The following is a 12,942-nucleotide window of genomic DNA, read 5'->3' as shown; positions in this document are numbered from 1 at the left end:
CATCGTAGACTCTCTGGGTTGTAGCCGAGATATTGTTGAGTACCTGCAGTCTGAGATGTTCCCTATACTGCTGCTGGCGTAGCTGCAAAGTGTGTGCCGATTCCGCCGTGGGATCCGCCATATGGGCTACGTTCGCTGTGTGCAAGGACAGTTCCAACTCTGAGAGCTTCCTTTGCTGTGTCTTTTTGTGCCCTGCAATGGAAGCCATTACTTGTCCTCGAAGGACCGTCTTGTATGCTTCCCAAAGAATCGAGGGAGAGGCCACCGATGTTTCATTTTCGTCAAAATAAAATGTTGTCGCTTTCTTGAGATCTCTCTTAATTTTAGGGATCTTCAGAAAGTTAGGGTGTATGGGGTAGATTCTCTTACGAGTCCTGTCCTGGCTGGAGAGAGTCAATACTATCGGGGAATGGTCAGATATTCCCCTGGGCAGTATATCTATGGTGTCTACATCGTGCATACCATTTCCAAGCCTCAAGAAGTAGTCTATTCGGGACAAACAATTGTGTACTGTCGAGTGATAGGTGTGGTGCGGTGTCTGTGTCTCCAGATATCTGCCAGGCCCAATGCTTCTAGAAAACCGGAAGGTCCGGATGTGCGTTCCCGTACCGGGAATTTATCTAATACTGGGTCTACCACTGAGTTAAAGTCCCCCCCCAATGATGGCGTCTCCCGCCGGTAGACTCAGCAGAAACTCTCCCAATGCCGGTAGGGCCACTGTTTGAAGTGCCGGCGGTATATAAACTGACACTACGTTTAGAAGCCGTCCCTCCCATTTGCCCATGTATCGCTGCAAAACGTCCTTGATCGTCTATTCTGTGCTGCAAATGAATGAACGGGGAGGTCTTCTTTATCAGAATACCTGTCCCCCTGGAATAATATCGAATTAAGTGTTTTGTATGTTAGTATATGTGTGAAAAGTGTATATTAATTTTGTAATGTAGGTTTCATTTTTAGTAATGAATTTTATTTAATTTAATTTTTGTGTAATTTAATTATGTAGCGGGTTGTGGGTTTATAGGGGAATAGGGTGGGAAGTAATTTAATTATATTAAATTAAATATTAATTTTTAACAATTATTAATTTTTTTATTTAATTCTGCTTTTTAGTTCTGTAGCGGGTTGTGAGTTTATAGGTGGGAAGTAATTTAATTGTAATTAAGTAAATATTTTTTATTTATTGGTATTGGTTTTTAATTTATTGTTAATACATTTTTTAATTGGTAATTATTTTTTATTAATTGGTAATTCATTTGTATTAATTAATTCTTTGATAATTATGATAATTTTATTAATTTGTTTTACGTAGCAGGTTGTGGGTTTATAGGGGAATAGGGTGGGAAGTAATGTAATTGTAATAAAATACTTTTTCTTTATTGATAATGAATTTACGGGTAATTGTTATGTTATGTTATGTTAGGTGCCATTTGTAAAGCGCTCTGACGCCGAAGCTTCCTGGCGCTGCTAGACAGGGTGGGAGGAGAGGAAAAACGGGAAACAGAGCAACCTAACTAGGGGATGGGAAGAGATGGGTTTTTAAATGTTTTCTGAAAGAGAGGAGAGAGAGGGAGGATTTAATAGATAAAGGGAGAAGGTTCCAGAGAGTTGGGACTAGGTAGGAGAAACGGCGGCCACCAAATTTCTTCGTTTTGTTTTTTGGAGTGACTAATAAGTCGCAGTGGGCTGATCGAAGGTTACGTGTGGGGCGGTAGGGACGGATAAGGGATTTGAGAAACCCTCGACTAGAGCAGTGAAGAGCTTTAACGGTGAGGCATTCCACCTTGAAGGCGGCCCTTTGGTCCACTGGGAGCCAATAGAGGCTATGAAGCAGAGGCTTGGCGGATTGCCATCTAGGCGATCCATGGATTAAGCGGGCTGCCTGTTTTTGGACGACTTGAAGGCGGTTTAACAGGAATAGTGGAAGACCGTGATAAATGGAGTTAGAAAAGTCAAGGCGGGAATGCACGAATGAGGTGACAGTTTGAATGAGTGCCGCGGGGGGGAGGTGACGGACTTTACGGATCCTCCGAAGTTGGAACATGCATGATGAGATTACCGCTCCAACTTGGGCTTTGAGGGAAAGTTCAACGTCGATGATTACGTCCAGACTTTTTATTATTTTAGCTGGGGTAGGAGGGGAACCAAGCTCCGGAGGCCAGAACTGTGGGCCCCAATGGGCGTGGCTGAGGCCAGGGAGGAGGACCTCAGTTTTTCCGGGGTTCAGTTTTAATTGGTTCTGGTCCATCCAGAGTTGGATGTGAATCATTACTGCGTGGAACGTATTGATAGCCAGTGGGGAGTTAAGTGAGAAAACGAGCTGTAAGTGGTCGGCGTAACTAAAGATTGTGATGTCCCATTTGAGGAGGGATTGAATCAATGGCCGGAGGTACAAATTAAATATCAGCGGAGAGAGAGAGGAGCCCTGGGGGACTCCGCAGGGCGTAAGGGATTTTTTGGCCGTATAGGGGCCCAGGCGGACTGCCTGTGTTCTTCCAGTGAGGAAGGATCTGACCCACTCGAGATCAGAGCCCTGGATGCCTGCCTGCTCGACACGGTGGAGAAGGATGTTATGGTCCACCGTGTCGAACGCGGCAGACAGATCCAGAAGGACGAGGGCTTGAGGACTCCCAACGTCAGCGTTACTCCTAAGTGTGTCAAGGACTGCCAGGCACCGCCTCGGTAGAGTGGGCAGGTCGAAATCCAGCCTGATTAGGCTCAAGATGCTGGGAGGATTCAATAAAGTTTGACCGGCAGCGGGTGACATGGGCCTCTAAGATTTTATTTTATTATTAATTGGTATTAATTTGTATTAATAATTCGTTTTTGTTATTGACAATTTCTTGTTAATTATGAATAGGTAATTGATTTTTAATAACTAATATTTATTTGTATTTCTAATTAATTATTACATAATATTAAATTGGTAATTAATTTTAATTAATGTTTTATTAGTATTGATATTTAATTTATTTTTATTAATATTTTAAATCATTACTTTCCCTAATGTTAAACTCATTGGAGTGGGAATAGTAAGTTTTACCCCTATGCTAACCAACGCTTTCCCTACTGTTGCACTCACTGGAGTGCGAATAGTAATTTTTACCCCTATGCTATCCAACGCTTTCCCTACTGTTGCAATCTCTGGAGTGGGAATAGTAATTGTTACCCTACCACCATCCGACGCTTTCACTACTGTTGCACTCACTGGAGTGGGAATAGTAATTTTTACCCCTACGCTATCCAACGCTTTCCCTACTGTTGCACTCACTGGAGTGGCAATTGTAATTCTTACCCTCCCCCCTATCCAGCGCTTTCCCTACTGTTGCACTCTGCGGAGTGGGAATAGTAGTTTTTAAGACATTAAAGAATTCGATATTTTGACTAACTATATTTTTTACAACAATATTTTTGATTCGATATTATTGTACTTACCTGTTTGTAGATAGGAATTTTTGCATTCTATATTTTTTCATCGATATTTAGGTAAGTCTATATTTTGGTATTCGATATTATGTCAGTGATCCATTTTTTTTTTTCAAAACAAATTTTATTGAGCGATTGCACACAATGTGCAGCTCTCCACAGTCAGGAGAAAACTGCAAACAAATCAACAGCATCAAATTATTGGCAATCTCTACACCTTTTGGCCTCCCTCTCCCCACCCTCCCTGTCCCCAACCTCCCCCTCTACCAACTCCCCCTCTACCAACTCCCCCCTCCCGGATCCCTCCCTAGCCCACTGCACAATATTGTCTCATTCTCAAACCGTTTCACATAAAGAACCATGTATACAGTTCCTCCATTTCGACCCCTATGCTATCTCCAAGCTATCTTCACGTTCTGCCGGTGGTTCTAACCATAGACTTCTAAATTCCGCCCACCTCTTCCATATTTTGTAGTGCTTCCTAGGGCAGCCCGAGCCTCAAAAATGGGGCGCTCCTGCCCCATACAAAAATCCAGCCCCTTTTTCCACACCTCCACTGGAGGTGCCCGTGTATCTTTCCAAGCTTGAGCCACATCTCTCTTGGCAATGGTGAGGCCCAACAGCAGCAGATGCCTTTTATATATATTACCCCCACCCCCTCTAGAACATGTAAGAGGCCTGATCATGGGGTACGTGGAAGTTCCCATCCCAACACCTCAGACAAACAGTCCCACACTCCCTTCCAGAACCTAACTAAGACACTGTAGCTCCACACCGTGTGAAGTAGGGTGCCCACCTCCTGCCCACACCTCAAACAATCAGGGGACGCAATCAGACCTGCCCGCCACAGTCTCTCCCTAGTGTAATAAGTTCTGTGAAGATATTTGAATTGGATGAGTCGTAGGCGCATTGCTGTGGCTGTCCCGTGGGGGGCTTCAAGGGCTTCCCGACAATCTTCTTCTTCCAATGTTCCAACATCCCCTTGCCAGTATTCCCTCAATTTGTGCAGGGAGGAGGAGCAATGTGTAACAAGAGTTTGGTAAATGCAGGATATTTTCTTATCCTCTAAAGTGATCCATTTTCAACCTGTCCAAATCCGAGTTTGGTAGAGTCTCGGCGACGTTTTATAAAACCTAACCGTTTTAGATATAATGTCATCTTCAGTCAAGATTTAATCACACTGTGTAAGTCTCCCTCAAATGAATTTGTCTGCTATAACTTGTTTAAGTTTTTAAAGAGTTTGTTAAAGTTGTTTTTAAAGTGCATACATTTAACAGTTAAAAATTCATGTATTTTATTCTCCAACCTTAATTTACTATGCCTATAATGGGTTTTACAGCACTTTTAAAAGTATAAATACAACTATTTTATATTATGTAATGTGTATTTGTTGACCTCGGTTGAGGTCTGAATCAACTAAATAAAAACTTGAACTTGTGTGTTAGAGAGAAGCATGCAGTGCTGCTTATATCAGTGCTGTTCCTGTTCTGTGTCTCAGAGAACCTTGCATTGATGCTGTCCATTCTGTACCTGTTTAGTAACATCCTTTTTTGCCTCTGCCAAAACTATCAGCTTGAAAATGCTTATATCAATTTTGTTTTCTAGCATCCTCCTTGTTTCCCATCTCGACTGAAGTGTTTTGAATAAAAGTATTGTTGTAAGTTGTTGATTCATTTGGTGCCTTGTTTTGTTATTGTTGTATAGTAAATTTAGGTGGCTTGAAAGATCACATGAAAGAGATTCAGAGGTGTCGTCGTTTAATTCTCATCGCCTGTGGGACGAGTTATCATGCAGGAGTTGCTGTGAGTATCCTCTTCAGAATATCTTTGTTTTTAAAATTCTCTTTTCAAAATTTGCACTGTTTTATGTCGGAAAACAGGAATGTATATGCTAGTGTTCAGTTGCGCTGAAGTGGTGAGTTTGATTCAAAATTTCCCAAACTAATTGGTAGCCCTTTTGTTCTGCATTGGTGAGTTTATTTTTCACCAGAAGGGCCCAGTTCTCATGGCCTGCAGAGCTCTTACTCTCCCGAGAATGTGTGGGTTTGAGTGTTATTGCATGTTCCTGATTTTACATTAAGACATGCAATTGCTGCCCTGGGAAAAATTTGGCTCACTCTGATCCCTCCTATTGTAGCAGATGTATGGTTACCCAGGCAACCTGTGCAATGTTTATACACCGACACACCTCCCAAAAGTATGATCTGCTTCATGGGGTTATAAACCATACTTAATTCACTTTGCATGTGTGGTTAGCCTGTATCCGCTGGCTTGAATATCTTTTAAGTTGTATGTACGTTTTTAATTAAAATCTATTCTTCTTCTTTGGTTCCAGTAAAGGGTAATCATCATTTAAAGTTTCAGTCGGATTGACTTTCGACACCGAAAGTAATCTTTTAGATCTTGTGTGAAAAGTAGAAGGTGGGCACTACAATTAAGACTTAGCTTGCTTACTTCATCTGCCTGTTAGAATGAAAGCCTGGGATGGAAGCCTTTTAGTGGCTTATTGGTGCGCAGAGTTAAATTTGAAGTAGACTTTTCCATCATACAGTTCATTTTTCGGTTTCCGTTAATGTTTCTCCTCCTATAATTAAAGGAACAACTAAAACTGATTCTTTATTAGCAGTGCCCTTCTACATTTTAAAGGAGCAACTGAACTTTGATGTTTCTAACCACAATGTACTTTGTTTAAAACATTTGCTTTTATTTTGCTGGTTTGGTTGAATGTGCCTGGGCATAGCACCAACCATAGTTCAGACCCTATGCCTAAAGCCTCCTGCCAAAGACCGTGCACTGCTGGTCTTGTGGGATGAGGTGAAGCCAGATACTGCCAGTGGTTTAAATGGTCCTGTACTCACCGGTACTGAGTACCAGCACTTCTTATTTTTAGCAAGCTGAGTACCGGCACTTCTCCACTGTTGAGAAGAGTACCAGTACTTAGGGTCAGATTGATGGGTTGGGCACTGGACTGGTGCCGGTGCACCAGCTGCATGCGGTTTCTTTTGGCAGCATGTTGGCCGTTTGCCGTCTGTCGGTATTGCTCAGCTGTGACATTGGGGAGCTGCCCAATGGGGACTGAACGGCCTATTAGAGGAATGCCCTTGAGGCAAGAGGGCCTCTGCTCTGTTCCTACCCAAATGGAAGCTCTCCTTATCCTCCCCACCCCGCTGCCAAATGTGAAAGCTGGGTGGTCTTGTTAATGTTTGGGTCATTGGCGAGGGCGTGTGCCGGAGTGGCCATGGAGGAACCCAGGTAAAAACTGCAATTTTCACCCCTCTGCCTCCCACTGAGGTTTGACTGTCTTTCTCCTGACTCACTTGCCCCTGCAAATCCACCACCACCTCGCCCGCCTGCTGCAACATTGAGTCCATGATGGGTGGGGATGAGGTGGTGAAGAAGGCCTAAGCGACCTCCCTGGTGCCCATGTGAGGTGGGAGGAGATCAACTGACCTTTCCATCCGGGGCCGGTATTCTTGTTACCCTGACCTCTTCCCTGCTGGACTCTGCACATTGTCAGGTCCCTGCAGTGCTCACTCTGTCACTGCAAGCTCGCCCGTCGTGGGGCCTTCTGCCGAGGGGAGAGGAGGGAGAATGGGGTTGAGTGAAGGTGAAGAGTGAGGAGGAAGGAGCAGTGAGTTTAAAGTAGGAAAAGATATAGGGGCAGAAGGGGTAAACCAGATAGAGACAGGGAAGAAATCCAGATAGCTATGGAAAGTGGAAGAGAGGCGCAGGGACGGCAGATTAGAAATAGAAAGAGTGATGTAGAGAGAGTGATATGATACAGTTGGGGTAAAGAGAGTGGCACAGAATTAGCTAAAACGGGAGAGAAGCGGGTGCAGGAGGGATAGCGAGGTTAGAGATGTGAAGCCAGATAGAGAGTGTATGTTTGAGAGCGAGAAACAAAATCAGAGAGGAACAGAATCAGTAGGTATTGTAAAAGAAATACGTGGAATGCTTGTCTGTCTGCACTCTTGAATACATAAGGATTGTGCCAAATGCAAGCAAGTAGGAACATTAGAACTATTATGATATTAAGAAGCTGCAAATATTACAAAGCAAGGAAACATGAACATTTGTTGTTTGGCCTTCATTTTGTGTAACAAGTTAACACATTTTGCTTATATTGATACATTTATCACATGTATTGTTCTGTCCTGCAAACGGTGTAATTGCCAGATTCTCCTCCGTCCTAGACATTGATTATTAGCCTGAAAGTGCTAAATGTACTGTTGATGGCTTGACTTATTCAGGGTTTTAGCTGTTAATCTGCACATATGGAAAGTTTGAGGCCACTATCAAGCGCAATGCAAGGGCAAAATGAATATTCAATAGAAGTGTTTTGCATTATCATGTCTCACTCCGGCCTCTAACCCCGCTCACTAGCCATGCCCCAGCTCCATTTAATAAGTACCTGCACTTATTTTTTCACATTTAAAGCACTGAATACTGCTGTGCATGTCCCATGGCTGTGTGCTGTTTGTTTGGGTGAGAAGGCCCTGTTCCTAAGCATTGTTCCCTGTGTCTTTAGCTGCCTGCTCATTGCGGTAGGCCAAAAACAGCTAATTTGTATGTTGCTGTTGGCTACAGGCCAAAGCTGTGCAGTGCTGGTTTGGTTAGATGGCAGTGTAGCACATTTGATGGCCCATAGAAAGGTCCAGTGTCTGCTCCCTATGGCCTGAGCAAGATGCCCATGAGGCCATAAATGACTGTATTAGGTGGGGGTTTAGACTTTGGGCGTTGTCGAAGTCTAGGCTCTGCACGCAAATCCTGCTGCATACAGCCAGAGGCAATGCACAAATGTATCCTTCCTCTTGCTCGTTGAAGTTTAAAAAAAATATTTTTTATTAACTTTTTACCAAAAGAGCTCTCATTGTACATCGTATTGCGATCAGAGATGTTACAATGATACAAAACTTGTCACCAGATTGTATTCAGTCCTACCCGACCGATAGGGGCTAGTGGAGGTTTTTCCAGAAGCCCACCGAGGTGCGGAGACTGGCGAGAACCCTGCAGTGGTTGCCCTCATAGATGTCAGCGGGTGAGCGATAGAGGCGGACACCCAAATACCGGGTGGCGCCCGTGTTCCAGGATAAGCTCTGCGTGCCGATCCGGACCTCCTGGGGATCGGGGGTATGGTGCAGTGGATAAACCACAGATTTCTCCCAGTTCACTCAGAGGCCTGATGCCTCCGCGAATTCGGACAGGACTGTTCATATGGGGGTTAGATCCGCAGTTATGTCCCGGACGTATAGCAAAAGGTCATCCACGTACATGGAGACGCAGTGGATCGTATCCGCTATGGGAATGCCCCAGGTGGTACCCTCCCGGCGTAGGCGGATCGCCTGTGGCTGCACCGCCAAGGCGAAGATCAGGGGCGAGAGGGGGCAGTCCTGTCTGGTGCCCCTCTCGACTCGTAGCGGGGGCAAGATGTATCGACCCAGCCCGACCCGAGACGAAAGGTTGGTGTACAGAAGCCGAGTATATTGTAATAGGGTTGGGCCAATTCCCGTCCGGCGAAGGACTGCAAAGAGGTATGGCCAGGTCACTGTATCGAACCCTTTTTCGAGATCTAGTATGATGCAGGCCGCTCGGGGGAAGGCGTCTCCCACTTGATCTTGAACATGGAAGACTCACCTGATATTCTGAGACGTGTTCCTGCCAGGGACGAAACTGTTTTGGTCCGGGTGTACTAGGGGGCATAATATCTGTTCGTATCTGGCGGCCAGTATTTTCCCCAGGATTTTGCAATCCGCCGAGAGGAGCGTGATGGGGCGGTATGAGGACAGTTGTTGCGGGTCTCTGTGCGGTTTGAGGAAGAACACTATGACCGACTCCCGCAACGATTCCGGTAGTTCCCCCCCGATCGAGGGCGCCCGCGATCATGGCGGTCAGCCGGGGGATCAACAGGGCTGAGAAGGTGCTGTAGTGCTCGAGGGGTAGTCGTCTAGGCCCGGAGCCTTGTTCCGCGCCAAGGAGCGTATCGCGCAGGAGACGTCGGCTGTTGTTATTTTTGTATCTAGGGCATCCCTGGTCGCCTCTGTGACATTGGGAAGTGGCAGTGGGTCCAGGAACTGGGTCACCGCCTCCTGCCGATAGTGTGCCTGGGTGCTGTACACGGCCGCATAATAGTGCCTGAACGCATCAAGTATGTCTTGTTGGGAGCGCACCAATGTGCCCGTGGATTTACGGATCTCAGTAATGGGTGCCGCTTCCGTGTCTTGGTGCGCCAAACACGCCAGTAGTGTACCTGTTTTGTCGCGGTCTCCTCTTGCTCGTTGAAGTTCAGCTGTGACTTCTGCATGTATACTAATAATCCACAACTGATTTTTCTGTTAACTTGCCTCTGCACCCAGCAGAAGTCCATGATCTATTGTCTATCTAATGTCAGAAATGAACAGACACAAACTGTCTCAGGGAACTATGGAGAAAACAGAAACACTGGCGATAGGCAGTGACCCTTTAATTTTGTTCCCTCTTACATTGGCCTTCCCACCTCGGACCCTTTCCCTCAACAAAAAGCTACCTTTAAAAGTCTGGGCTTCAAGTTTGTTTCTAAACTTAAAATGGACTCCCAGGTCTAAGCTGTAGTCTTAGCATGCTCCTTTCATTTACAAATGTTGAAATCTATCCTGCAAAGGGGAAGCAATTTCCAATTGGCCGCAGTCTTGATTACTGTAATGCTCTTCATTGAGGCATCTCCAACTAAATAAATTGACAGACTAAAAACAATTAAAATTAAGCACTCAGATTTGTATCTACATCTCTTTGTTTTTCTTCTGCCGCCTTAAACTTTAATGGTTGACCATTCACGAAAGTATTACATTCAAAGTCTCATGCCTTGTCCATAGATGCTTCTATGGATTGTCTCCCGATTTTCTGAAATCCACACTTACTAAATGCATGCCCATATATACTCTTCCATCTGCCTATGTCATTTTTCTGGTGGTCACACGCTTCAAGAAATCCTCCTTCTATGGCATCTCCTTTTCAACCATGGTTCCTCGACTATGGAACAAATTGCCTCCGGCCTTAAAATCTCTCTCTTTGTACCTTTTTAATTAAGAAGAAGATTAGCTGCAAGAAACCTTCTGGTGAACGTAGCTCTAAAAATATCCCCCATATATCAAACATTATATGGATTATGAACCCGAGCCAATCCCTGCACCCAGAGCCTGCTTGCCAATGGCTAAGCACAGTTTATTTGGGTCGGAGGATCTGGGTGCAGTATAACAAACAAATATTTAATGAAAAATCGTTGTTAAATTAAAGTTATGGTTGCTTTTATTTGAATGTAAAAACAAGGTTTAATTGATATTACTATTAAAGTGCACAACTTGAAAACCCTCTGACATTGCCCAGCTTTGGCAAACTGTGGAAACTATAACTCATTCTGCCACTGTGTGCTGCTCATGACTTTCTCATGATATCACTGATGGCATCTCTAAGGACATCTAAACACTAATATCGGGACATCCTCTTGTTACTGCTATTGGTAACTTTTGTATAAGAACAAGATAACAAGGATAATGTGTGATGCAGAGTATTCCCACAACCTCACCATAATCCACTGTGATCAACCCCGGCAGTGATCTGGCTGTTGTGTCCCAAAGGGGCTGATTGCAAGGCCTGGCTTTTGATCATGCCTGCCTTTAGCCTAACCCAAGAGCCCTAGGTAGGGGCAAATTTGGCCCAACCCCATCCACAACCATGTCTGTGCACCGCCAAAGGCCATTTAATATTTCCTGACAACTGTGATCAATTTGAGGTAGCTTTTAAAGTCCCAGATTTTTGTTATGTGTAGTAGTGTACAGCTTGAAAGCTAACTTCCAGGTAACTCAGAATTTCTCATCAATGCATGGGTTGGGACGGTTAAAATATATATGCAGTTTTGACTAGTAAATAATCCATGTATCTATATAGATAGGCTCATGACCTGGGAGTGAAATATGTCTGCTGTTTGATTCAATTTGCACTCACAAATAAATGAGTCCGGTTCTCCACCTACTTTTCAGAAAGAAATAGCTCTGCACTGCTCCAGTCACTGTCAACGTTTAATAAAATGTTCTTCACATTGATTTACATGCTTGAATACTTCTCTGTGTTCATGCTGAGAACGAGTGGCGAAGCCAATGTGTCATGGGCCCTGATGTCAGGAGAAATGCACCCTGGTTGCTGTTTGAGCTGTGAAAAGCAACCATAGTCCGGGTTCAGTGGGCCTGGTGCTACTGCCCCTGCTGCTCCAGTGGCAGCTAGCTGTGCCCGTGTTGGGAATCCTCAGTACGCAGTTTTATAAAACAGTGCATCAGCAGATATAATAATATTGAAAACCCTATAGGTTACTATTGAAAACCCTATAGGTTAATAGTAACCTATCAGCCTTATTTTATATCTCAAAGAATTGCCCACCTGAGAGGTCTACATTTAGCTCTACTCCCTTCAGAGACTCCAACTGCCAGATTATTCTTCAGACATTGTAATAAAGACGACTAGCAGGGGCACTGTTCCAGTCATCATCCGCTTTTAGAATTTTCACTTCCGAAAGCATATTCCTATTTTTGTGGCTTCTTTTGACTGCTGAAATGTTGTCTTTGAAGATCTCTTTATGTCAAAGATATTTGAAATTTAGAAAATGTAATAATTATAGGAAATACCGACACTGTCTGTATTACCTCTGTGCACTTGGACCATGATTTGAGGCATTGGAAAATTTTAAATAACATGCCAAAAAAGACTGAGGGACAGATACAGGGGTTTAGCTTTGATTCTTCCCAAGGACTAAGGAAAATGATCCACCATTGACTCCAGGTGAAAAGAAAAGAGCCTTTGGAATTCCAAACACCTCATTAAAAAGTCTTAAAGGAAGACATGGTCTGCAAAACTTACACCTTCTCAACTTTATCTGAAGGCTTTGACTTCTGGTCACCCGCATAGGGAGGATGACTCAAGGATAAGCAGTAATGTGGCAGAGAAAAAGATGACCATCCTTGCTCTCATAAGATGGATGTGCCTGCATGTTCTCAAACATGTCTGAAAGACCAAACCAGACTCTTCTGGTTCGGGCATTCCTCACAAGAAATTAAGGATGTGGCCATAACCAGGATTGTCAACAATAGCATTGACTAGTCTGTCCTGACTGCTCGGATTACTGTGTCTACAGCACCTTCACTTATGAGTATAGTGAAGACTGTTGGTACAAATTCAAAAGAGAGCATCAATAAAATCATAGGTTTTCAATCTGCCGTCTACGACTATTAAGAATTTTTATATTTCTCCTTATAAATTAACAGATTTCTCGCCAGCACATTCTGAGGCAAAGGAAATGGATAGTCAATGGGATTAGGACCAACGCTTCTTGATTTCACACTTTAATAGAAAAAGTGTCTGAAAAATGCAGCCTTCCATTTGCAGCCTTGGAGAAATCCAATTTTCCTTTTTGATTTTAAAGAAAAAACAAGAAGGTCCATAGTTGGAAGGAAGGTATAATGAATGGAAAATCCAGTTACCATCTCTGCTAGTAACC

The 12,942-nt window shown here is 43.9% G+C and overlaps 1 protein-coding gene across 2 annotated transcripts in view; it reads left to right on the top strand.

The window, feature by feature from the left end:
- Positions 1-12,942, top strand: part of LOC144791889 (glutamine--fructose-6-phosphate aminotransferase [isomerizing] 1) — a 214,894-nt gene that overhangs the window by 140,067 nt on the left and 61,885 nt on the right. For both annotated transcript variants that reach the window (XM_078666670.1, XM_078666669.1), the window contains one exon: positions 5,128-5,225. In XM_078666670.1, coding sequence (XP_078522796.1) covers positions 5,128-5,225 — 98 coding nt within the window. The remainder of the gene's footprint in view (positions 1-5,127; positions 5,226-12,942) is intronic.

Source organism: Lissotriton helveticus, chromosome 11 (assembly GCF_964261635.1).
Source record: "Lissotriton helveticus chromosome 11, aLisHel1.1, whole genome shotgun sequence".
In the NCBI taxonomy this organism is placed as follows: domain Eukaryota; kingdom Metazoa; phylum Chordata; class Amphibia; order Caudata; family Salamandridae; genus Lissotriton; species Lissotriton helveticus.
The sequence above is the reverse complement of the archived record's forward strand: the minus strand, read 5'-3'. Positions and strand labels throughout refer to the sequence as shown.